Below are 27,584 nucleotides of genomic sequence, written 5' to 3' on the forward strand. Positions count from 1 at the left end.
AAAATATATCATTCCATTTAGAAAAACATCATTGACCTTGAAATTTTATAAAAAAAAAGACCTTGAAAATTTTGTCCCTTACCCGTTACATGTGGCCCTTCAAATAGTGTAACTTTGTCCTAAGAAATTTTGTTGTACAACGAAATGTAACGGAGATATTTAGGTGTTCTGTTTCTTCGGACTCACCCTGTATATTTAAGTGGTGGCAAGTAAGGAGGGGAAAAAAAGACCAAAGACGATGGAAGGAATAAATAAAAGAATATAATTTTAAGTTATGACCTCAGATTAGAAAATGAAGATTTATCGACAAAGACTGTGTAGTAGGAATAGGAATACCAATTGTTAAGTAATTGATAAGCGAGGAGAATTTTGAATACAAATTATCAACTAGAATAAGGTTAATGGAATTAAGTGTATTGCACAAAATAGGAACCGCTAACCCTTTTTATATCGAGATAATAATAAAATAGATTACTACTATTACTACTACTGTTAAAAACTGATAACTGATTAATTATTTCAATAAAAACACCTATCCGAATACTAACAACGTCAGTAGTTGTAATTCATTCATGAACTATTCCATGTTTAGGAATAAAAATAGATGCAACACCAGGACGAATTAATCAAATAACTCTATTCGGAGTACGTCCAGGGATTTATTTTGGACAATGCTCCGAAATTTGTGAAACTAATCACAGATTTATACCTATCATACTAGACAGCGAGTTGTTTTTTATTTCAAATTTTAAAGAAAGAAATAATCCTCAGAATAACGTGCAACAAAAAGAATTTATTTCAAGTAATCTTTAGAGCATATTAGTTTTGAACAAAACTCTTTCTTCAAAAGGTCATCCGTAAGAGATACTTGTCTGTAATATACGTTGAAGTATTTAATAATACTGTAAATTGACTGATAAGTCGTTATTTTACTTACAGATATAAAATCTCGTAAAATTATTCATAAAATTTTTTTTTCGTGCTGCTATTGTAGATGCAAGACATTGAACGATATCATATACCTAATCCGAAATAGTGCACCTGTTCATTCGCTAACTTTGAAAATATAAGATAATATTGAAAAATATTGAACTTACAAATTTAAAAATGTTATCTAACATGATACTATTTGGAACACATATTTGTTAAAACTTATTTAAGCTCTATCATAATTCAACTATTCGTTTAAGTTTATATCAATAATTTTGAAAGACCATCTATACTTTTAATAATATAAAGCATTTTCCAAGAGAAGCCTTAGGAGTTTATTTTTTAATAAGAAAATACTCTTCTCTCAGCGTAGTCTCGCCCGTTTAACTGTAGCTACGTGTACTTTCATTTAGAAAGTCGGATATACATGATATCATTTGTGTTCCATTAGAAACACTAAATCATTATTTGGAAAATCTTTTATCTAATATTTTTGATACTCGGAGACCAGAAATAATAGTCGCGATAGAAACGATTGCCAAATCATAGATTTTATGTAACTAAAATTAAATCGCGATTCAAACAACTTTCTCCTAGAACCTTTACCACACAGGAACACTAAACTCGTTCGCAAATGAATTCAACTAGACGTTCGTCGTCGAGATTAGAAAATCGGTATTTGTGTATTCGTAAATCGCATGCTTGAATTTCACGGCGTGTTAACGCATTAAAATTAATTTGCTCCACGCGTTATCGATCTCCTTTCTATCTTATTTAACCATATGGCAGCGCGTTCGACACGCTTAAGAGTAATTTTTGCGACCATGTTCTCTGCCACATCAACGTCGAAGAGAAAGGAATCGTTCGAGCAAGCGGAATCTGTTGTATCGAAGGCGGCAGCTTAATGCAATATTAGAGGAATGTCGTGTAGGTGCGACACGCGATATATATGTATATGGAACGAACTCAGCAGGTGATAGGAAAAGTTTGATTCCAACGATAAGTAATAAATAAAATTATCTCGCAGTGATTTACTCTCATTCGATTGACCAGTGAAGGTTTTGTTTCTTTCATCGTAAAATATTACAAGTGCAACCAATTCTGTGTTTATACGGGCTTGATTTAAATACAAAAATTCAATTTCTTGTTTTAACGATTTCATTTAGCACGGTTAACAAAAATTTTGATTCAAATTATAGAATTTCTGTTGTATTTTTGTTAAAGGTTATTTATAAATATATTACGGATAAATAGAATGTAATCAATATCCATAATAGATTAATACATAAAATAGTCATATTCATCGATAAATTGAATCTAAATTGAAGAATTTACATCTCAATAATTGTTTATAAGTAAAACTCATTTTTTTTACTTTCTTACTAATTATCTGTTTATTTCGTCAAGAACACTTGTATCTCCAATTATTTAGAAAATAACATTAGAGAGTGAAACTTCAGGAGGCAGGTTGGAACTTTAACTTGATTTTAAAAAATCGAATTTTCACGGTTTATTAACGAAATGTCTTTGAACTTATCTAGTATTATTATTATGACATGAATAAGTTTTCTTATAAGATAATAGTATTTCACGAAAACAGTCACTATTTCTTTTATAATAATAATGCTTTTTTATTATTCTCTGGCGATCAACACTTTTTAAAACACTTAGCAGTAAACTGGTCGTCGTTTTTAGCAACTTTAACTTATTCTATGAACCCTCGCTATAAATTTGTTACTTATTTAGTTACGTTTGCTTATTTATTAAAATTACACGATATTAATAAATTTTCTATTGTATTTTTTAAATTGCCCTGCAGTGTATTTTCGACAGCCATTCAACTTATGTTTCTACATTCTGGTTTCGCGCATGTCTGAAGAATGCATCGGAAGAAGTCTACTCGACGCTTTCTCCGGGATATATTAGAAAGTATAGGCTTCAAGACATTGGCTAAAAAACCACAAATACGATTAAATACCACAAATTGCACGGAAAATAACTTACAAAACTTCGTTTCACTATGTTATCCTCAATCCTTATTCCTTGCTTCATACTCTACAGAAAAGGTCATAATTTAATAAACAAATATATTTATCAAAGGGTTCATAATATTTTACCATTGTCTGAAGCATAATATAATAGTATAATAGTAATCTCTTTATTTCATTATAATTTCGATGTAGAAAGGGTTTAGTCTCCTAATCATACGATACACTTTGTATTCGAGAACTTTTTTTCTGGAGTCTACCAGCAACTCGAAATGCTTTCTTAGTATTCTATCGCCACGAATTCTAAACTTAGATTCACATCGAAGATGTAACCCGATTCATGATCCCAAACTAATTTGAGATTTGAGAATCAGGTCACCTTCACCTTACCGAAAATCATTTTATTAACCGACTTCGAAGAGGAGGAGGTTACTCAATTCGACATTTTTTTTTTGTTTTTTGACACTTCAAGTTCCACAAAAATGAAACCTAAAAAAACATTATTGCTGGTAGATTTGCTACGTGAAAACTAGTGGTGACTAAGAGTCACTTCTCGAATGCAAAGGGTATCCTAAATTCCCCTTGCTTATTAATTACTTTTCAATTGGTATACTTATTCCTACTACACAGCTTTTGTCAACAAATTTGAAATTTCTAATCTGAGGTCGTAACTTAAAATTATATTCTTTCATTTATTCCTTCTATTCTATGCAAAATATACATAGTAAGAAAGGTTCTCCATATGGAAGTCAACCAATCCTACTTCTTTCCTTTCGTCTGATCTTTTTAAACGCGAAATCATTGTCGAGATTGGCGCCTTTCTAAATAAGGAAGAACAACGCTCTAAAGAAAAAACATCAGACGATTTCTAAAACGCGTGCTCTCGGTAAAGTATTATTTCACTCCAATTCGTGCAAAGAATTTCTACTCAGGGAAGTCGAAAATTCTCATCTAGATAACACATCTTGAATAACGAACAAACGACGAACAACTTGCGATCCGTTACTTACTCGATGTGAAATTACATTCGGATTATGTTTCACATTGAACGAATAACGACTTGCTGAAATGATTTCTCAATCGAATAAACGTTGCAAATAAATCGATACACAAGATTCCTGTTGTTCAAAAAGTTCGTGTCAATTTTTAAGAAAAACTCAAAGGCACATTTAAATATTGATATATATTTATTGAATTATATAGGTACCGTCTTGTTCCACAACTTTCCACCTTTTAATTATATTCAGGCCTGTACCACCTACCAAAAATCGACATGGACTTTCCAGACAACCCAATGTTATTCCAATAAAATTCTGTTTATCTCTGTTCCCAGATAAATTAACACTAATTAACACTTCTACTGCGATGGAACTAATGAGTAGTTTTAAAGACATATTGTTCAATTAAATGCAAAAATATTTTACGTGGTATTAAATTGAATAATGCATGAAACAATTGTATATAATTCATGTAATTGCATAGAAGAACCGTATACAAAAATTTGAAAACGGTCATTTGACCGGTTGTAGTAGGTTTTGTGTTAAACCTTTTGACAAAGTCGGTCATGTTGGATCCACCCAATTTGATTTTTTAAATTTTTATATCAAATTCGTAATCAGCGTCCAAAAAAAACCTGTATACAAAATTTCATGCAAATCTGAAAACTTCTTTAACTTTGGCCATGTTTTGGGATCCAATACTTCATTGTATGTCTTTTGTTTCGTGTTATTAACACATTCACGCTGTCGTGAATTCGCGTTACTTCAAATTTTATTTCTGTTTATGAAAAAATTATGAAAATCTTTTTATTTTATACGCTACATATTTACAACATTGATATTTCAAAACATATCTATAGTAATCTTTATTTTCGCCCTAACAATAGAAATTGAATAGAAATTCGATGTCCAGCTTCAGAATTTTATTATTTTCGTCAGGTCTCGGTATTAGAAACGTAAAATGTCTGCCGGTCGCGAATGTGTTAAAAACTCTACTATTTGGAAAACCCCATTACATACAGGATTGCGTCAGTAAAACAACTTACCAACTCCTATCCACAGGCCCAGCGCCGCAATAACGATGGTCGATCTGGCGAACATTGCGCTACATTGGTCTACGATACACGAAATGTCAATGTAACAGCATTCGATCCGCTGATACGTGATTCGATACGCTCGAATCGCGCCACGCTAATCCAACTTCGAGAATGAGTTCCAGCGATGACATTTATCGAACTGTCACACTTCGATCACTTTTATGCAAACAGAAAACATACATCTGTCATTAATCCAGCAACGAACGAGTCTGTTGTTCGATTCACGCAGATCCTGTTCGTTCTTCATATCCAACGTCGCACTCGGGAAACAATCGTTGAATAATCGCAGCCGAACACAATCGTCGAATCTTGAAAATTAAGGCCGTATGGGAACGAAGTTTCACGAATGATTTTTACAGGTTAAACCGCGAACTTCTTTGCGTGAGTGCGCGTGCGCGATGGATCTCTCTGTAAAGAACCAGTGGTACACAAACTCGTGATAAATTCAAAAATCTGTACGAAAAGAACAAGGGGTAATTGTCGTTGCAATTTTCTGAGCTAAATCAGGTAATACTTCCACATTTTAAAAAATATATGTTCTGTGACTTTTCTGTAATTTGACGAGAGAATTTAAACGATCTTTGTTCTTTATATTGAAAACTTCTGACACACGATTTTTTTTGTTCTGGTACTTGTTTTCTATTATAATCGGACTATTATATTATTCTATTATAATCTTCTACAATAATAATATAATAATTATAGAATAATAAATTATAGAATACAAAATAATCTTCTATAATAATTATAAATAAATAAATATAATAATTCTTGTTTTCTCTTTATCATCTTAATTTCAAATCTAAGTTCAAATGTAATTATTATTTTTATCTTTATCTTTGTGTTTATGATATGTATTATTCCTGTCTACTAAAGGTGATTTAAATTCATGAACAAGATTTTCAATTACGAATATGGATAAAATCAAATTCAAGAACGAATTGAAAGATGAGAATCTAATCTCTAAAATCTGATCTCGAGAAATCTCACTGTGACAAGATGTTAAACACTATGTGTATAAAAGCCACTGTCAATATTAACACAATTTTTCAACGTCGAGATAATGGGAAGTTTTAATCGATTAACACGTTGATCGCCGCGTCATCCAGATCTAGGTGACGGCAATGTTTACTCGGGGGCCCCCCTTCTTCGTTCGGTTACGTAGGATTTTACAAGTAATTTACAAGAATCTTACTCGTAATGCAAGAATTTAATGACATTCGCACGTGTTAACATAACGTATACAAAATAATTAAATTTAATTTCGAAATTAAAAATACTTGATACACATTATAAAACTAGAACAATGTGTTCCAGTCTTTTTTACATGTATTGCTCGAATTTATTAAATGAAAAATAAAGATCTATCGCGATATATAAAGCAGGAAACGGACTAAAAATTAAAAGCGGATAAAATAATATAAGTATATTTAATTATATTACAATGCAATAAAATTTTCCAAGTGCGCTACGAAATTTAAAAAAGAGAAACTAACCCTGTTTTTAGAAAAGAAAACTCATTCCCCTTTTACTCGATCAAACATTAAGAATTTCATTTGGGTGATTTTTGGATTTCGATTAGAGACGAATATCCAAAGTTATCCAAAAGAATAATAAATATCTCACTTATATTTTATATCGGCTGTGAAAATTGTGTGCATAACATATGTGTAATATAAATATGAACAAACAAGATGGTCAATCTTATTTTGCGTTCTATTTATTTAATCTAGAAATCTCTTCTTCTATTGTATACCACGAGAGTAAAAAGATTGAGAAACACTGGTATAAACACGAGTAGATTAATTATAAACGCGTATACTGTTCGTCCGTCACACCGCGATGATGCTGGAAGCTCGCTGGCCGAGCGACGTGTTAAACTTTTCGAAATATAATATAATATAATATAAACTTCCTCTGCTATCGTCCTTACCCGAAATTTATCTTAGAAATAATGATTTGCAAACCACTTAATCAGACTGACCACAATTTGAAAACACTCGCGGTGGACAGTTTTACTTGGCAAGTTGGGATCCAAACAACGTATCCGTTGACCGGTTGGAAGACGCGAAGTAGCCACCGACTTTCTCTCGAGTTGGATAATTAACCGGCACAGGTTTTTAGAGCGACGACACTCTGCGGCGAAACACCTATTACGAATGCGACTGGCGAGCCGCCACTGCCGTGAATTTTGTGAATCGCGTTCAATTTCTCGGCCCCGATCGCCGCCGTGCTCGGCTTCGGAGTCGCTTTCAAGCTCATCACGATCTCTCCGTTCCCTTCTGCTCCTGTCAATCGATATTTCGATTTTCACTGGCTCCGAGAAAACTGACACAGTCTGACAGCTTCGCGACCGATCACGTTTTTTAAGATACGCCGTCGAGAAAACGTGTACGTGCACCGATCTCGCACATCGTCCAACGAAATCTAATCGCGCCTCGGTGTATCTCGATCCTGCACAACGCTGCTCGCGAACCAACCACCGACTCTACCTGCGTCGCGACGCGATCTGTTCACGAGCTCTCCGCGGCAACCATGCCGATCAAACAGAAAGAACGTGCGCCATTGGCGTACCCTCGACGTACCTTGACGAATAGTTGAATGGACATTCGTTTCTCTCATTTCCTTTAAGGGGGTATTTCATTGTGAACGAACAAAAAAAAGCATATTTTCAATAATTTTTTTCTCAGGAACTATTGCATAAAATTGAATGATTGTTTTTTCCCCTTAAAGGTATGATTAAGGAAAGTAAATAAAAAAATTTTTTTTGGTAAAAAATATTTCGTCATTTATTTACAAAATAATATGCATGTGTGCAAAAGAAAAAAGTTATCCGCTGGCGCAGATGATTTTGGCTCTCTTGGTAATCTGAAACAGAAAATCGAAAAAGTTTATTAAACTATGTCGTCACACCTATGGTCGGAACCTCCAAGTAGTTGATATTTTGATTTTTACTTACAATTTCACCTGATTTACGGTTCAAAAAAAGTGCTTTTTTTTCTCTCTTTCACAAGAAACGCTGCCATTTTGTTTATTTTCGATGCAATAAATAAGTGGAGGTTCCGACCATAGGTGTGACGACATATGTAGTTTAATAAACTTTTTCGATTTTCTGTTTCAGATTACCAGAAGAGTCAAAATCACCTGCGCCAGCGGATAACTTTTTTTTTGCACACATGCATATTATTTTGTAAATAAATGTCGAAATATTTTTTACCAAAAAAAAATTTTTTATTTACTTTCATTAATCATACCTCTAAGGGGAAAAAACATTCATTCAATTTTATGCAATAGTTCCTGAGAAAAAAATTATTGAAAATATGCTTTTTTTGTGCGTTCACAGTGAAATGCCCCCTTAAGGGGGTGCACCTGTGTAACGTTTAATTTTCAAGGCAATTTTCAAGAATTTTTTGTAGGAAAAGTACTAGTGCAATTATGATAATTGTTTTTGTATTTGGCAGATCGAGGCTTTAACATTAAACGTGAATGTTTGTAAATAATCGTTTTTTACGTGTTGAAACATTAAACGCGTTTTTCTTAAAACCACGTTTTTGGAAATGGCGAGCAGGATTGCGCAAAATCCATTACATGAATCGGGATGAAATTTTTGTTCTACAATTTTCAAACGTAATTGATGGTACTGGCGACGAGATTCATGTTAAACAAATTTTTTTCCAACGTCTATTAGCCATTCGATAAGGAAAAAGATACCTTAAAATATCATTTTTTAGTTTATACGTTACCCTATTAACAATTTTCAAAATTTTGTGAATTTAATGATCTTATCGCCAGTAACTTCAAAATGTAATTATAAAGAAGGTGATATTTTACTTTTTTGTTTCAGATGATCAAGTACGATCACATCCTGCTCGACGAATGACTCTTCTACTTTTAAGTGGTCTCGTTAAAGCGCCGTCTAGGAATATCCACATATCGAAACCTTGTGATAAAATCAAAAATTAATGTTAAAGCGTCGATCTACCAAATAAAAAAAAAATTATCATAATTGCACTAGTACTTTTCCTACAACAAATTTTTGAAAATTGCCATGAAAATAAAACGTTACACAGGTGGACCTCCTTCATTGCCCGACTGATTCTCTTGAAAATTTCTGCTGTGATTGAATTTTGTTTACAGACTATTGGAAACTGCACAATCGAACATTTATCGTGATATTTACTTTTGTAACTTCATCGATATTCAAGTATTTCGTTTGAATTTATTTATTTCTACGCTTAACTTTCAGAATTAATATTTTTGTCTCTTTAGTGAAAAGCTCCATATATGGGTAACGTGACGATCAACTTGTTAAAGAAATTAATAGGATTTCGATTAAAAAATTAACATAATGTACATTTTTGGCCTGCCATTTTGTTACAATTATATGGAATTACACGAATAGCTTTGGAATTTGGTTTTACAACTACGTGTGCTCCCTTGAAATGTGTGACTAAGGGAGGATTAGATGTTGTATAGTTTCTTTTTTTATAAATAAAAGGTGAGTTTATATTAGTAAGGCACAGAGTGTACTCCGTTATTAGCGTGATACACGAACTTCATCGAAATTCAAGTATTTTATTTAAATCTATTTTCTTTGACACTTACCTTTCAGGATTATTTTTTTTAACTCTTCAGTGAATCGTTATATCGTTGTTCTTAATTGTCGATGTCTTCTAACTACACGAGCAGAGGAATTTGAGGAACTAACGAACGAGAGGATATTTTTAAATTCAGTTTCGTTTTATATCGAGGCTCTTTTCTCACCAAAGCGCGATTTTCTCTTTCTTCTACTAACTGTAACGAGTTTATTATTTAACTACGCCGATCAAACAGAAAGCCGCACCTTTGCTTCGAGTGCCCTTGACGAATAGCTGAATGAATATTCATTTCTCTCGTTCCCTTTAATCGTTACATCCTTGTTCTTAGTCATCTATATCATCTATAGACTGCGGATCTTTATGCATTTATAGGAAATTTGAATATGAAAGAAACTACAAAATGCAAACAATACGTAAGAATATAAAAAAGATTGAAAGTAAAGTTCATGTTATAATATTTGCAGATTAAAATAAATTCCTAGTTAGGTTCAATTTTTGTAGGCACGTTCGCGAAGATTTTATATTACATAAAGTTCCGCAGTCTAGTCATCTATCTACACGAACGGAGGAATTTCAGAAACTAACGAACGAGAGGATATTTTTAAATTCATTTTCGTTTTATGTCGAGACTCTTTTCTCACCAAAGCGTGATTTTTTCTTCCTTCTATTAACTGTAACGAATTTATTATTTAACTCTTTGAGGCACACGATTATAAAATAAAAATTAAATTCAAGCTGCACAGAAGAACAGTGTCAACAACTTGCTAACGTGTTTTGACTTGTATACATTTCTGATTCCACTTATCGTACTTTTGTCGTTAGTTCGTTGTATTGCCACATGAATGAAAAACTTTAAATAAAATAGTAAAGCTAAGCAAAAGGTGGGATAGTTTTTTACCCACCTAACTTCAAAGAGTTAACCATGACGATCGAACAGAAAGAACGTGCCCCATTGGCGTAGACTCTGCGCTCGTCGACACACCTTCGCTTCAAGTGCCCTTGTCGAATAGCTGAATGAACATTCATTTCTCTCATTCCCTTTGATCGCTACATCGTTGTTCTTAATCGTCGATGTCTTCCAACTACACGAGCAGAGGAACTTGAGAAAGAAACGAATAAGAGGAGATTTTTAAATTCAGTCTTGTTTTGTGTCGAAGCTCTTTTCTCACCAAAGTGTGATTTTCTCTTTCTACTACTATTCTAATGAATCTATTACTCTCATCGATTGTTTATCCATAAAATTTGGATGTTATAATAATCTGGTATACAGACTGCTCCGTGTAAAGTGTTACAATCTGTTTTTTCAGAAACTATCAAGGATAAACGACTCCAGTTTTGCTACACTTAAGCAGTATAGGATGATTAATCTCTTAGCGTGCAACAAATATTTATTTTGCAACTGTTTGGGGAAAAGGAGGACCATTTTCTATCACAAATACTCTCCCGAACAATCTAATATATACAATCTTCTATGTAAGCCCAAACGAATTGGAATAACTTACAATATTTGTCTACTTCCATTTGAAGAATTGGTTTTAAGGATATTTAAGCATTTATGGTAAATCCAAATATGTAAGAATCTATGAGAATGTGCACAATTGAAGAAACATATAAAATATTAACATTAATATACGTATTATATTGTTTAGAAAGTATTAAACATACTTTCATTTACGTTTCAATTCTTGTTCTCTATCTATGAAAATATGAATTTGCATAAACATTTACAGTTTACTTATAACTTTGTAACTATGGATATTTAAGAAAAACGATTCAAGCAAATGTTATTCAATTTTATAAAAGCAATCCAAATAACAAAACAGGCAATATCACCTTCTATTTTAAATAATTTAGAGAACAGTATGAAATCCTAAAAGATTGCATAATAAAATAAATCGGTCATACTATCCGCAGTTTTAACAGAATGATTAATTTATTTTAATATATAATCTGATGTATTAGATGAACATATCCCTGTTAATTATCAAAAGTTCGATTATTATAAAAATTCCTCAAGCTTGTAATTGGGTAATGCACTCAAAAATGTCAACATTTCGTGTAACATTATTCGTAAACTTATTGATAGTGATGCGTGGTTTCAGAAGAGAAAGTCACCAGGTCCAGCACCAATCATAACACTTCTTTCTTTCTGGTAGAAATTTAAATTGGTGCCAGAGCTAGTAACTTTCTCTTCTTACAGCACCACGGTTCACGGGTCTATTTCTCGGGTTAGGTTCAGAGGTTCCCAAACTTTTTAGACTTCCGGCTCCTTTAGTATACAGATCATTTTCGGCGGCTCCTTTAATACCAATTAATATGAGACTACTCTGAAATATGTTAGACAGACTACACTTTGTGGCACAAGCTAACTAAATATAAATTACTATTTCATAAAACTTAATTTCTTTAGTATTAACTCTTTAGGGACGAGTGTCGGCAAATAGCCGCTTCAAGACGTGTTCACTCGTCGAGCGGTTCCGTCCGCAAAGAGTTAAACTTTACTAATATTTATTTTTCTTTCTCTTATATTTTTCACATATTACATTTACATTTTACATATTTACAATATATCGCGGCTCTCCTGTGAAGACACGGCTCACAGTTTGGGAATCACTAGGTTAGATGATTAGGTCTGGTTAGATCTCATCGGAGTTCAGGCATCTAACTTGCCCTGACTTGCTCCGTTCGAACTTATACAGTGGGTGTAGAATGTATTCGTACACCGATCAATTTTCCAAAAAACTTTTGTGTGAAATTGTAGTTTGTTAACTTCTTTTTTTCTAATCAATGATATTTTACATATTCTCAGAAATCTCTAAAATAGATATAGTCCAAACAACATTTACTAGTTGATATAATTTGTGAAATTAACAAAAAAATGCGAAAAGTGGGTAAAAGTATAGAAGCAATAAGTATTTATACGATTCTTATGACGAATCATTTACAGTAGAGTTTGTAACGTAAACACATTAGTTTATTGCTCCGTGCGAATTAGAAAACATCAAATTTCTAGTAAAGTACTTTTAAACAGTTGTGCAAATACTTATTGCTTCAACATTTCTATCGATTAATTGTTTTTTTCTTGTTAATTTCGCAACTTACATAAATAGCTATTTTTTTTTTGTATTCTATCTATTCTAGAGATTTCCGAGAATATGTAGAATGTCATTGTTTATAAAAAATAAGTTAATAAATTACAATTTTACACAGTTTTTTTTTAAATTGATCGGTGTGCGAATACTTTCTACACCCAGTATAGCTAATAGCGTTAAAAATGGTTTTAATTATTATATTTTAACTTTTCAAACTTCTAAGTCGTGATCGCAATTCTATCCAACATGAATATAGCAACTATATTGTTTCCAAAGATCTGCAGCAATATACATATATTTTGTTTTTCATTATCAACGACCTAAATGTAACCTTGTTTGTTCAGGTGTTGAAGTCTCAAAATTGATTGGTAAACATTGAGGTTTCGTTATGTAATGGATGTCTTTAAAACTCGGCAGAAATATAAACCACAAATACAAACGTGCCTCTGTTTCTCAGTGATGGGGCAGAGAAGATTTAGAATTTCGGTAATTGTTGAGAGGGTTAACTATTCTTCTATCGATAAGAATTCTTCTAACAATAATAAGAATTACTTTTAATTTTGATATTTTATCGTGTTACATTTTATTCATTTATTTATTATGTATTTTTGAAAGAAAGTTAACTATCGATGTAATCTCTGTGTCAGTCATTTGATTGTCTTTCAAGTAATTTAATATTTACTCGATAATTTAACAATGACCGCTTTGAGATGGGTGCCCTTATTGCTTCACCGGAAGCAGGAGATGCATCGGTTAACATTGTACCGCAAATGAAGAAACGTTCTGCTATTACTGATGGTTGTTCGAAGAGTTTTGTTTCTACAATGTCAGACAAAGACGTCATTAATGAGAGTACCTTGATGCCTACATCGCATTACGATTATGCCAATGATATGAACAAAACTGAAAAGATGTTATTAATGGAAAACAGTGTCTTTGACGAAACGAGTATTTCCTCAATTCATGATAATTGCCAATTCCCTTACTATAGGTTATTATTTTTATTATCTTTCGGTATTAAACGCTTTGTTACGCAAAGTTAATTTACCATTTAGTTGTATTTTTGTCTGTGTAACAATATTACGTATAAATACATTTGTAGATAAATTTTAAGTTATAAATAAACGTTTTCATTTACATTTTATGTTATATTTTTTAGTAAATTTGTTTTAACCCTTTGGATGGAACGGATCGATCTGTCGGACTCTCCTACGCGAAGATCAGCCACTGGCATACAAAGGGTTAATATTTAAAAATGATTAATGATTAATCGTTTCTAGATACTTCAAAACAAAATTTTTAGCTTATAACATTTCTTACATATTTTTAAATAAAATTAACATTTATAAATGTATAATAATGATAGTTAATTCATTACTGTATGTATGATAAGATAATTGACTACGTAAATCTTGCCCATAGGAGTAATAAGAACAGTGGTAGATTCCCAGATGCGGTGTTGGTAAAGGATGTAGGTGTATCGTGCATGCTTCTAAATCAAAATATTCCCGAAATATCTACTCCAGAAGCAAGTGGTTATCTAGTTAAACAGCTTAAAAAAGAATACAATGATTTATCTAATATTACTAGTAAAATAACCGCATACACAAAAGACATCTTAAATCATTTGTCAAAGAGAAATCATAGAAAAAATCAACTGTTCAAAAATTTGGTATTTACTTCTTAATTCGATCAAACAACTTTTACTCTCTCGACTAATTTATTTATATTTATTTTCATAGTATTATCGATACTTAAGTATATGAAAACTTGTTTTTATAATAATATTTCTATATTACTGTTCTCTGTATTATTATTTTATAATTGTACCTTTTATAAACTTTTCCAGAATTTAATTTTGATCCATACTACGATGTATGTGTATATTTTATTACATTTACACATTTTATTATGTATCATAGGTATCCTCAAAACATGCAATAGCATCTCAATATATAGATAATAAAGGCAATCTTTGTTTAAAGTTAAGGCTAATTAGTAATGCTGAAACACAATGTAGGCCTAAAGAAATTGTTAAAGAATCTGATAGTATATTGTTGCAGGATAAAGATGTTATCAGGAGTTCCTGTAATAAACGTTGTAATTATCACAATTATTATTTAACGAACTTCAAAAAAAGAATTCATTTTTCTTCATCTACCAACTTAGCAATCAAATTGTAACATTTTATATCGTTTTTATTCGTATATACACATATTTAGCGAAAACCCGAATTACATATAGAGACCAAACGACAACGTACGATAGAAATTTCAAGATGAAACACGAAAAAGAAGTTCAAACAATATATTCTAGAGAAGATGTGGAAACAAATACTTCAAAGGCACCATCACGCAGCACCTCATCTATTTATAATTATTTCTCGATGAGAACGAGAAAGTCTCCGAATGAAACGTTAAAATCTACATTAATGAATTTCGCCGATACGGATAAATATCGAAATGATTATAAAAGTAACGCCGACAAAGATGGCAAAGAACATCTAAAAAGTTGCAGTCCAGTGATGCTTACTAATTGGAAAGAAATTTCGAGATCGAAACTAACTAAAAATAAACCATTATCTATTATTCCCGATAAATCAAGAGAAATGGTACGTTTAACAATTATTGATCGTTAAAGTTACGTACTTATAGTAGAATTATTTGTATTAAGTGTAATAATTTATATTTAATCTACACGCTTATGTTTATATTTTAAACATAGTTATGATTTTTTTGAATTGTAGACTCATACAAGAGAAAAATATTTACAGAATCGATTTTTCGATTCAAATACGAGTAACAACGTACCTGATACAGAGTTTCACACCGTTAATGTTCGAATTGTAAAACATAATAGAAAACATGTATAGCTTTTATCATTTTCATCTTTCGTTATGTTTATATTTAATAAATGTTTTTATACAGTTTTGACTAAATTTTACCTACTTCTATTTTGAATAACTACTAAATGTGAAACAATATTGTTCAGATGGATTTCATTTTTGTAATAAAATAGTGATGTTACATCGGGTGCATCCAGAAAGGCCACCGCCCACTAAGCCGCTCATAAATACTAAGTTTTCATCATAAATACCAAGACTTTATCGTTAAAGATATTTAATTTCCTTTCAAAAGAAACGTAATACTACTTAGCCTAGTATATTAATGCGTATAATGTCGTTCAGAAAGATAGACGTACTCAATCAGCCTTATAATGAATGGAGTGCATCATTTCCCCAGAGGAATAAGCAGTACCATAATTGTTAAAAATTATAGTTTATTATTCATAACATTCATTGCATTCATATTTTGCTACATATAAAAGCATGGACGCCAGTTAACGGATACAAAAATGGTATCGCAAACCAGCACGACTACCAAACTAATTTTTTACATATATGTAATTTTTTATTTAAATATAAAATAATTTTTTACTTTTTTCTGCACACTCATAAAATTTTACATTGTAATTATCATAATTCAAGAAATTATTATTATCATAATTCACAGAAATATCTGACGATATTAGAAGAGAATTTGTAAGAATGCACTAACTGAACTAAGTTTATCATAGCAAACAGATTATGTGAGATATGGTCAGATCGATCATAGGGATGTAAGGTCTACTGCTCAAAAATTGAATTACGCGCCTCCAGTTAAAAAAAGGGAACCGAGGAATATTATATGCATGGATGAGACGTATGCGTAATAACGAGTTGTTTTAGGCGAAAAATTTATTTTTGTATCAAACTCTGTATAACATTTTATATTTTAGACAGTTCCATATATGTTGTACCACATTGTAGTGTAATAGGGACCTTTTGAGCCCCTACACTTTAAATAAACAAACAAACAAACAAATATCTGGCGCTATCCTTGGCTAATCATCCAAGTTTGTCGTGAAACAGTCTCCACTTCGCGCCACTAGATGACGCAACATTTCTTCGATATTTTTATTTTTATTTTTTTTTATTTTTAATATTTATTTATTCCCTGGTTTTTCATGGTTGGGTTAGGGCCGGTTAAAAGTATGAAGAACACCTATGGCGAAAAAAGAATAAAGAAATGATAAATAAAAAGAAAGAACAATGAGAAAAAGGAAATGTTATAAGTTACAGGAATAGTGTAAACAATCCGTTAGGACTACACTTTAACAAAGCAACTTGAATTACTTATTTAAAAGGATTTGATATCAGGCAATTATTAGTGTACAAATGAACAATTAGAAGTTGAATTATGATAATCACGATGTAAAATTATATGAATATGCAGAAAAAAGTAAAAAATGTGAATATATGTGAAAAATTAGTTCGATCGCTGTCCCCTAATGGCGATACCATTCTTATGTCCTTCAACTTGCTTATATGATCTGCATACAATGGAAATATATGATTGCAATGAATGTAATGAATAATAAAGGATAATTATTAACAATTATGTAGATTCGCGCGCGTAAGTGATGGCGATAGAAACATAGAGGGCGCCTACGTCGGGGACTCGATATAGCTCACAGAGCGGCTTAGCGAGCGTGGCTCAAGCGTGGCTCAGTTCAGTTTGTGAATTGTACATATAAAAAAGATGTATTTGACTTTATTTACATGTATAAAAGTATACATTAAACAATATTGTATATATATATAGGGTGCAATAATAAATTGATAAATTAAAAAAGTATTATACATATATAATACTTATACATAGTATACTAATATATGTAATACTAAAAATGCTTGGTTCAACGATAAAAGTTGTTACTTGATTATAGGTTAGGAAACTCGCTTTATTATAATTTGTAATGTATACATCATTTCTGTAGTTAAAATCAGTGGTGTTTTGTTCTTAATAAGTTATCGAAAGCGAAATGACAGAAAGTGTGATTTCTGACCGATTTAAACAAGGATTAGTATGGAATGACATTACAATTGGTAATGATGTTTACGTGATATCTGTCACATGGAGAAACGACACTGTTCATGTTTTCTTAACTAATCTCATCGAATTATGGATGGAAACACTGACAAATGAAAATATTTTAGATAGATGCCGGGTAATTAACTATAAGATATATTACTTGAAAACATGTAGGTTATATTTAATTTTTGAGTATTATCTACTCAGGAATTAGAATTTCAATGTATTTGTGTTTCTGCGATGACAGTACAATTATCCGTATATCTAATTAATTTTATTCTAGGAATTAAATCCACTTTTAGATGTCGAGGTTCTTGATTATAGAAATGTTGTTACAAATATTTTAAGTAATATGTCAAAGTATATTGTTGAAGCTTCTATTGAGCAAATAAAATTACGCGCTCATGTGAATGGAGGTTCAATGAAATTTGCTTTGCATTTATCAAAAGGGACACCTAAAAATTTTTGGGAAATTATAACTAAACCATTATGTATATCATCAATGGAAATTATTCGTCAGCACAAAATACTTTTAGATTTAATAAAGAGAAAAGACGAAGAAATTGCTGAATATAAGGCGGAAGGTGCAGAGTTAATAAGAAGTGTGTTTCTTTTGTTTTTAAAACAGCTGTCAATTTTTATTTGAATAGACAATTTATCATTTTATTCATTGGTAGAGAACATCGAAACAGAAATTTTTAAGGAAGAAAGTCTTAAAACAAATATTTTTATTCCAAATATTGTTAAGTGTACAAATGCATTCCAAGCAATGGTCAATTTTTATAATACACTTAATTTGAGCGAAGATAATGAAGGGACTACAAAATCTACAAGGTATAGAAAACAGAAGAACATTGAAAGTTTTGATAAAAGAGTTTATAGTAATTGTAATATTTTATATTACAGTAGCATAATTAAAGATGATAAAATGGAGCAGAGTACAATTGTGTCTAGTGAAAGTGACAGGGCTGGTGGGTCTAAAGAAGGTACAAATAAGGACAGTCGTATAAAAACAAAATTAGAAAGTTCAAAGGATAAGAGTAAGATGAAACATACTATTAATGAAGAAAATTCTGTTAACAAAGCAAGACTTACTTATATGCTACCCAAACGTACTAAAAAACCAAAGAAGGGTTTAAATGATTTTTTATTATAGAAGAATACAAATCATGGGAATATAAGATAATAATATAAATGTAATATTCAGAAGAAAGGGCTGAGAGTAAGAATTGTTTCATTTTTAAACTTGAATACATTTTTGTATAAAGTTTTAATATTAGATCGAATTAATATGATACATTTATTAGAGTGTAGTAATTGCTGTGCAATTGTAAATGTTTACCCAGTGTTTTTTATGCTTTATGATACAAATTGGAACGGTACATCTATGATCAAGAATTGGGTGTTTTATGATTTATTTGGAATTCTTTCTCTGGATATTGCTCCAATTGTAAATATATTAATCAATTTTTACTCTAAATAACAAAATTGTATATAACGAGATTTTATTCTTATATAGCATGAAGTAAGGAATATCTATACACTTTTCAAAATGAATTGTTTTATTCATATACGATCTATTTGAAAATATATATGTAAAAATTTGCGATAGAATTATTTTTACTAATCCCTCCATTCATACTATACTTTAATATTTTTAGCATATTTATTAAAAGAAATTTCATAGTTCATTTTGTAATTAAAATCTGATAGATTTTATTTGTGTAAAAAGATACAATAACTATAAATAAAAAAAAACGGGCTCGTCCGGGATTTGAACCCGGGACCTCTCGCACCCTAAGCGAGAATCATACCCCTAGACCAACGAGCCGCGTTATTAATGTTTGTTCTACTGGAAATATCTTTCGTAATGGTGGCACCGCTGCCGATCCAAAGTATTATCACTCATTATTTTATGATAATTCCTGATCATATGGTGTCGTGCATGAAACATGGCGGAACGGGGCCAGCGAGATTTTAATAGGACTGCGTTGACGGTTCGATGTGGACAGGTAATCGACGTATTTTTTAATTAACGCACACCTAAAATGTCTCTTCCGTGGAATCGTGATCCTTGTATGTTCGGGCAATTACACGTGTTCTCGTCGAAACTAGGTATGGTACACGGGCCAGCGAGCGGAGAAAATTCCTGGAGGATTAGTGGGTGTCGTCGGCAACAATTGCACCAGCTTAGACCTCTCTTACAACGAACTAACCTCTATCACCGCCGTCAGAGACTTCCAAAATCTACAGGAACTGATACTCGACAATAATAAACTTCGGGACCTGAAAACGTTGCCCCGAATACCAACTCTGACCACTTTGAGCGTAAACAACAACAAGGTTTGTTTTTCTTTCACTTTCCCTATTCGGTGTGTCAAACGAAGCTTAATGACGAATTGTAGATGTCACTGATCAAAACAAATCATTGGTTTATTAATATATACACGAGAAGATGATAAATATTTATTCTAATATTAGACGGTTCGTCAGAGATTTCTTAATTGATATGTTATATCGTGTATTGTGATTTGTAAGTTATTTGGAGAGATTGATTGTCCGTACATTGAGGTACAGTTGTTAACAAAAACATTCGTGTGGCGTATCTATGCTGAAACATTTAAGTTTCGAAGTAGTGCGCCACGAGAGATAATGATTAACATTGAAACGTTGATTAACATTCCTCGAATCTGTAAACAATGTAGCTAAAAATAAATGTGCTTGAGTCCAGAATAACAAGTATTATCGAGCATTGAAGAATAATAGAACAAAAATAAAGTATATTTATTTTAAATATAGATCTATCGATATACTTTGCAAAATAATTGGAACCCGGAAATTAAAGTATTTTATGTTGTTTCTAATGTAACTGTTCGAAAAGATAAATTTATCGTAAGAAACAGCAAATATAAATTAACCATGATCGATTTATATGGATTTAATAAATATTTCCATATTATACTTATAGTCGAAAATATTATAGATTATTTCGCATGGTATGGTGGTAATTTATGTTTATTGATGGTTACCTCTAGTAGTTTTTTTTTTTTTTAATTCTTATACATACAGGGTGTTCATCGTAACAGCCCGCGCAATTTTTCGGGTACTTCCGGTAATTTGACGAATAAATGTTTCAAACAAAAGTTAGCTAGTTTCCAGTCGTCTACAAATTTCAAAAAATTGTAAACAATTTTCGAATAAACATTTTCTTAAAAACGAGTCAAGGCTACCTTGACTTTTTCAAATTCGGTGATGTATGATTTTAACTATGTTACGTTGTAGCTGGTAAAAATACTTACCAAATTTTTTCTTTTATTTTTTGTATGTTATACAATTACAATATTTGATGGAAATGGTGATGTATGATTTTAACTATGTTACGTTGTAACTGGTAAAAATACCTACCAAATTTTTTCTTTTATTTTCTGTATGTCATACAATTACAGTATTTGGTGGAAAATGATAATGTTTACCGATATTAACTAGTATCTCGTATGTTTTTATGGAACTCGCATATACATCTATAATGTTTGTAATAATTAGCAAGCTCATACATTGAGAGAAGCAAAATGAACCACTTGTTTCATTTCACGCACAGAAGGTAACTGTACCTGCTTCAATCGGGCGACACTCGGAGACGGAAAGAATAATTTATGATTTATTCGTACTAATTTAAATTCTAGATGCGCCAGACTTGGTGCCATCGACCTTGTTCGTGTCATTGCGAATATACAGCGATGATGTAACATGTAAATGGGTTCATTCATTTTTGATAGAACGACTGTGTTGTGGTATGTTGGGTATCGAACAGAATTCTGAACCAAATTTGTATACACAGGATGGTTCTACTATACCATACCATAACTACCAGCACGGTTTACGTCAATATTATCATGCATAGCGAACATTGTTTCAGATAGAGTTGAATGGTTTCGAGTGAAACGCATACTTATGTTATTAGTTTTGTTATAGTATACGCGTACAGAAAATAAGAAAACTTGCTAATGTTTTGTTTTTAATGGGATCATTATATTTGTATTGTACCAAGATGATACGGCTTCATGTTCTCTATAAAAATGTACCAATATATTTATGTCTAAAAATCATTTATTTAAGGGATATTTTAATTGTACCAGCTAGCAATTTTGCACAAAACGCAGTAATAATTCGATATTTGAGGCTTTTGATATTGCTGCTAACTTTTTCGCTGACAGCTGATATCAGTGTTTCATTTGACTCTTGAAGAAGCTGCAATGCTGGTGAAACTAAGGAGAATTTTATAATATCTTTTTTTATACTAAAAGCATTAATATTATCAGATCATGAATTGGTTATGAAAGCATACAAATTTCTGAAGTATCCTTTTTGTGTAAGTTGAGGCATCTGTAAGTCTAAAATCCGCGTGATCCACGTAACGATAGGGTACTTCTATCTGACTAGAAGTTATACTATATCGGTATCGTAAGGTTTTATTCAAGTTTTACCGTGAACCTTGCGAAAAGTTCTTGTCTCTCCGATTTCAACGATCATTTCAAAGTTACGTCGATTCTATTCCATTGCGGAATTGTTCAGATAACGGACATAGACGCTCTATTGAAGAGGATAAGAGAATGCTGCCCGAACGTGGTGTACGTGAGTCTACTAGGAAATCCAGGATGTCCCGATCAATTGACCAATCCGTCGTCCACAGACGACGAGGATTACAATCGTTACAGGCTTTACGCGATATATGTACTACCCCCGAGTCTTCGTTTTCTCGATTCACGACCAGTTACGCGTCAGGAGAAAATGGATGCTGAAAGTCGGGGAAAATACTCGAGAACGGTGAAACTGGTTCCAGAATTATCATCGACCTACGTCTCCAGCACAATGGACGAGTTCGACGATATATTCTTCAACGTTCACTATACGCCTTTGCCAACGTCGATTCGCAATCCCCTTGATCACAAAGGTACGATTTTTAATCTTATGGTAGTTATACGTTTCACTATCTTCTTTAAACAAGTGAATCGAGGATGATTAATGTTTTTGGTGTCGTTAGATTTAAATCGTCAACTTTGTTTCTTATAAAGTTAATTGGAATGATCTTGGATTCGTTATTACACGAGTCTAAAATTGATCACTTCAAATCTCATTACAATCTTTTACTTACGCATTGTATAGGTGTCTCCGAAAATTTTTATTATCGGAAGGTAACATTTCTTAGAATATTTTTAAATTATAGTTTCGGTTATTTTCAGTAATAAGAAAGTGTTGTTTCTTTTTTAGCGTACAAAGAATGTAGAAAGTAGAAGTAGGAGGAAACATATACATAAGAACATTCGTGCTTAAGAGACCACAATTATAATTATTTTGTTGTTGTTCAGGCTTGATTGTGTTCAATGAATTGGATTAATTTTATTTGGATACCTGAGACAAAGAAACTATTTTTTAATTAAGCTAAGGAATCTCCCGTCTCTATTTAGATTGCTTTTTTAAAATTAATCAATTTTTGGTTAATATACAGGGTGCGGCCAAATAACGTGTACAAGCAGGCACGAGGTGGTTCCTTATGAAATCATCAGGAAAAGCTTAGTTTTCGAGAAAATCGAGTTTGAAAATCCTATTCGTACGTATCCTGTTACGGCTGAGTTACGGTTCGTTGTGTATAACGCGTATCCCTTATTAGTGTCAACTGTCAACGTATTCCCTATTCGCGTACTTCATCGTTAGATAGATCCACGAAAACTGACTGCTTAGACACGTAACTATTAGAAGAAGTCTCAGATCAATGTTTATGAACACGATACGCGTTAACGATGCTCAACGAACCGTAACTCAATCGTAACAGCATACGTACAAATAGGATTTTCAAACTCGATTTTCTCGAAAACTCAGCTTTAAATGAAACAATTTTATTCCGTATTTTGTTCGTATTTTTTCATAAGGAACCACCTTGTGTCCGCTTGTATATGTTATTCGGCCGCACCTTGTATATAGTGTATTTATTAAGTATAGTGTATTATATTTGCTCGAAAGAAATGTTCCGTCATTTACCTGGTTTTGATTCAGGAGCCTTTGGAAAATGTAAACACCGATATTCCGGAAAGAATTCCGAAGGAAACCGATTCATCTCGAACAGTGATCTTTGAACACAGCCTGAGTAACTTAAAAACGTTTCTGGACGTAAGTTACAGCCATGCTTTTTCAACGAATGACGAAGTCAGCCTCGTGGAGTAAGTACGATCAAAACGATGCACAAAATCTTCGTTCCTCACTCGAAGATCATCTCCCTGCCTGACGATTGACAATGTGTTCTTATTTTATTTTATTATGTTATCTCGTAATTGTTATTTCTTTCTTATTTTATGTATCAAATAAAACGTAATTCGGCAATATAAACGTATAAAACTTTTATTATCATGTACACCGAAGAGTGACATATAAATAGATGCCTGATTCCATTCGTCGAACTTGGTCTCGAACAGAATACAGACGCGCGTGTCGTGAATTTTGTTTTTGTAACACAGCTCTCTTCTTTCCTATTATTGACTTTATTGTTAATTTAGTGTTATTGGTCCTTAACGTACACAACATAGTCCCGCAACGATAGTTACAAACGGGCGGCAAATTTGTTTCCTTCGAATGGAAAACCCTCTCGTGTACAACGCTATCGAATCATTATTGAAGAACTTACGACGAAGGCAGTTTGTAGCTCCGATCGTCAAACCCTGTATTTAGGAAGAGCCTTACGGATAAGTACACGATGCTATTATACTATACGTCTATATGCAATAATCGGAGACTCGACGTTGTATAATTAGTTAAGTACGTATACGGCAGCTGTTTGATTTCACGCCGAAAATAGTGTAAGTAGTGCTCAAACACATTCGAATTACAAAAAGGAAGTTTCCCGTAGAGAAGAGCGAAATACTTATGTGGTTAGAAATCTCGAATAACGAATAAACGACGAACACCTTTTGACCTGTTATTCGTTGAATACAAGTTAGGATTCGCGTTACGGACTGGAACATTTCTCGTTGAATAGATAGCTGTTTAAATAGATCTAACTGTAGAACGTTCTGACGCTCGGAAGATTTAGGACGCTTACTTTTATTATCGAATATTAATATTTAAGTATATGTTTGCTGTCTTTTATAGTTTGTAAATAATTTAATAAGTTGGCTATTTTAAGCAGCGAAGAATGCATACGACGTAATTATTGCACAATTAATTCGTGTAGCTATGTATGGCTTGTCATGCTTTCTTCGTCCATTTAATTATGGTTGCATTGGCGCGAAGTTCTGAATTCCTGATGTAAACGTGCGGCGTAAGGAAAGCTTGGATAAGAATCCTTACTATTTTCCATCTGAGATCAATTTTGGAAGAGTTTTGAGATCAAAACGAAGGAATTGAGGCTCGAAATACTATTTTGTTAAAGAAATACTAGACAAAAGTTAAAAAACGTTTATCGGCACAAAGAATAGTACATTAACGAAACGACCAAGCAAAATGACCATGGCTGTCGACAAGTATTTAAACACACTAAGTAAACGTAATAGCAGAGAAAGAGTTTCAAAAGCTACAGCAGATCAAACAAGAGTAGAAATGATCTGATTTCAGTGGCAACAGCGAAGAGGTAGCATCTGATAAGTGAATTTTGCGAATGCGTAGCTCTAAAAAAGCCTTTCTCGCAAATTTCGGTAGTCTATGAATCATAAAAGTTTCAAACTGAAAGAATTCTCGTCATCCATTAATGAGTCTTAATTTTTCTTTTACATATTTTGATTCCAAGTACATGGCAAAGATACGTCAAAGTTATTTAGAAGAAATAAAATTAATGGTCGCACTGATATCTCTAACTTGAGCCAAACTAACTCAATAGATTTTTTCACCAAAAATGAGTGAAACGCCTGAAAGAAAATTGGAAAAAACACTTGATTATTTTTTGAATTTTCTTCCCGAGTATTTAAATCCGTTACGCAGTGCACGTGACCTTGTTCTACAAAATATTAAGTAATAAAATTTTTGTTAACGGTTTCATATTTTTCAAACTTATGCGTGGTATTAGCAAGTGTCCCAAGACTTTCGAGCGGCAGTGTACGATAGTCTTATTCGTTGTTAATTATTCGAATAAATATTTGCCCTTCTCTGATTTCTTGGACGAAACACTGGCGTTACACTCACGAATTTAGACGCTGACAGCAGCTCATCCAAAGCCCCATGGTCTATCATACTGTATAATCCTACACGATTGTATAAATATAACATTTATATGAATATATTTATATATGTACTGGAAACCGGTGATATTTAATTCCTTAAACACACCGTTCCATAGTTCTGGCAATGCTCAGCGCAAGAAATCGTTCGAAGTGTCGTACACACTGGCAACATCTTTCTCTCCAAGAAAGCCAAGTGTCCACAAAGTATGCCACGTTCCAAACGTTGCAAATTCTTATTCTCGAGTTTGCATCTCCAACTTTTCGTTAAAAACTTAATCGATGCATACTCCTCGCAAATTCAAAATTATTCTCTCCCTAAAAATTTCTATTCGAAGCGATATTTTAATGTTGCTTCGCACTCGTACGATCGACAAGTATTCTTCGAGAAGCGTACGCTTGGAATGGGCTCATAGTATCGATTACCTCTTCGTCGTCCTTCCTTTTCGGGAATAACACGCTGGTACACGTTAAGTACTCAATAGTCATCCTGTTTGGACAGAAGTCTATACAAAATTTCACTTCTCGATAATCTACTATTGCTAAACGTAATCCAGAAGGACGACACGCGTTCTGAGACGTAATGCACGCCTAACTTTGTTAATTGATACTTCGTCCACCTTACGATCCGGACCTTTTCTTTCTCCGTAAGAATGGACAACGGAGGCAGTAACGTAAAATCATAGGTAACAAACGAACTGAATGAAAGAACGAGAAGAATAGAAATATATAGTGAAAATCATATATATCGTGTAACCTTTCGTACAGAAATTCAGAAATTGGGAATACGATACGTACAGAACTACATACCAAGAGAACATAAAAGCTACGAGCTATAACAGTTACGAACATGTACAAATCAAAAAATAAGTACTAATTATGAATCAAATACGATTACGTGGATCCTCTTTTGTTACGGAGGTCCTAGTGGGCAGTTTGCTGTGTCGCGGCGACAGCAGGGGACCGTTAAAAATTTAGACTGTGCCCTGGACAGGATACGATGCACCGGCATCGCTCCTAAAGGCACTGTTTCCATTTCGAAAGTCGCGTTTCGATGCTATTCATTGTGTGGCACGTAAATACAGCCACGTATGTACATTTAAGCTAAACTAGGCCGAAGCGTTTCGAGCTTCGCTGAGACGGACACATTGAAGGTCCACGATGAAACGTGTCACTCAAGTACGAGAGAAATTCACTTGGACGCAAGGACGTTCATTTAAGAGCTGTTGGTTTTTCCGTGATTGTGCAGATTCGGCCTCAGAGTCACGGCGCCTTCTACCCAGAAGTTAGGCCTCTCGAGCATGCTCTGCCAAAGCGAGAGCTCGCGACCCGTAGCATCCATCCAATCCACAGGCTTTCCATAGTGTTTTCCTGAAAATTTCAGTCGGTTTGGTTGTTAATAGTGCGTTCAATTTAAAGAAATCATCGATGACCTTGAAATCTCATGAAATAATGACGTTGGGAAAAATTATGTTCCACCATTATAAATACCCCTCAAAAGAATGCAACTAACTTTATCCTGGACAAGTTTATTCATAGGACTATAAATAACTAAGACATTCAAGGTGGAACAAGTTAGTGGCCCACCCTGTATATTCGCCCTTTATTAGTAACAAAATCAAGCTTATTTCTTGTAATCTATTCCCATCAATTATTTTATCATTTTCATTTTTAGAAATATTTAATTTAGAATTATTCGCAAAAGAATCTGTTTCGAAAGCTGTCCATTTTTGTACTAGTGTTATTTTAATTGCAATCACCATTTTA

At 32.7% G+C, this 27,584-nt stretch overlaps 5 protein-coding genes, 1 long non-coding RNA gene and 1 other non-coding gene across 17 annotated transcripts in view; 3 read left to right on the top strand and 4 right to left on the bottom strand.

Annotated features, from left to right (window-relative positions):
* Positions 1–9,686, bottom strand: part of LOC128875239 (tyrosine kinase receptor Cad96Ca) — a 43,935-nt gene extending 34,249 nt beyond the window's left edge. Inside the window, exons 1-2 of one of the 6 annotated variants that reach the window (XM_054120631.1) lie at positions 9,619–9,686; positions 4,963–5,421 (exon numbers count right to left, since the gene is read on the bottom strand). In XM_054120631.1, coding sequence (XP_053976606.1) covers positions 4,963–5,017 — 55 coding nt within the window. In that variant the 5' untranslated portion in view covers positions 5,018–5,421; positions 9,619–9,686. The other 5 variants (XM_054120629.1, XM_054120632.1, XM_054120627.1 and 2 more) reach the window with 5 other exon arrangements.
* Positions 9,687–13,096: 3,410 nt separating this feature from the next.
* Positions 13,097–15,575, top strand: LOC128875380 (uncharacterized). The gene is made up of 6 exons (XM_054120907.1): positions 13,097–13,189; positions 13,414–13,694; positions 14,126–14,375; positions 14,626–14,854; positions 14,911–15,314; positions 15,450–15,575. The coding sequence occupies exons 1-6, from the start codon at positions 13,097–13,099 to the stop codon at positions 15,573–15,575; spliced, it is 1,383 nt and encodes a 460-aa protein (XP_053976882.1).
* Positions 15,576–17,234: 1,659 nt separating this feature from the next.
* Positions 17,235–19,222, top strand: LOC128875707 (uncharacterized). Of its 4 annotated transcripts, XM_054121536.1 has the most exons (5): positions 17,239–17,470; positions 17,553–17,752; positions 17,900–18,218; positions 18,294–18,450; positions 18,523–19,222. In XM_054121536.1, the coding sequence occupies exons 2-5, from the start codon at positions 17,567–17,569 to the stop codon at positions 18,770–18,772; spliced, it is 912 nt and encodes a 303-aa protein (XP_053977511.1). In that variant the 5' UTR covers positions 17,239–17,470; positions 17,553–17,566; the 3' UTR covers positions 18,773–19,222. The 4 variants fall into 4 exon arrangements, with proteins under 4 accessions (XP_053977512.1, XP_053977511.1, XP_053977510.1 ...); XM_054121537.1 differs by having other exon boundaries at positions 17,235–17,752; positions 18,526–19,222; XM_054121535.1 differs by having other exon boundaries at positions 17,239–17,752.
* Positions 18,746–19,971, bottom strand: LOC128875710 (uncharacterized). Its single transcript, XR_008456867.1, has 2 exons — positions 19,833–19,971; positions 18,746–19,765 (listed from the first exon to the last, which is right to left on the bottom strand). It is a non-coding gene; the product is annotated as an uncharacterized LOC128875710 (long non-coding RNA).
* Trnap-agg (transfer RNA proline (anticodon AGG)) lies at positions 19,376–19,447 on the bottom strand. Its single transcript has one exon. It is a non-coding gene; the product is annotated as a tRNA-Pro (tRNA).
* On the top strand, positions 19,427–23,993 carry LOC128875709 (leucine-rich melanocyte differentiation-associated protein-like). Its single transcript, XM_054121539.1, has 4 exons — positions 19,427–19,628; positions 19,732–19,959; positions 22,189–22,567; positions 23,668–23,993. Exons 1-4 carry the CDS (start codon positions 19,569–19,571, stop codon positions 23,745–23,747), a joined length of 747 nt encoding a protein of 248 aa, XP_053977514.1. The 5' UTR covers positions 19,427–19,568; the 3' UTR covers positions 23,748–23,993.
* LOC128875706 (uncharacterized) overlaps positions 23,994–27,584 on the bottom strand; it is a 100,889-nt gene continuing 97,298 nt past the window's right edge. For all 3 annotated transcript variants that reach the window (XM_054121532.1, XM_054121533.1, XM_054121534.1), the window contains one exon: positions 23,994–27,188. In XM_054121532.1, the coding sequence (XP_053977507.1) occupies positions 27,034–27,188 (155 nt within the window). In that variant the 3' untranslated portion in view covers positions 23,994–27,033. The remainder of the gene's footprint in view (positions 27,189–27,584) is intronic.

This window comes from Hylaeus volcanicus, chromosome 4 (assembly GCF_026283585.1).
Source record: "Hylaeus volcanicus isolate JK05 chromosome 4, UHH_iyHylVolc1.0_haploid, whole genome shotgun sequence".
NCBI classification, from domain to species: Eukaryota; Metazoa; Arthropoda; class Insecta; order Hymenoptera; family Colletidae; genus Hylaeus; species Hylaeus volcanicus.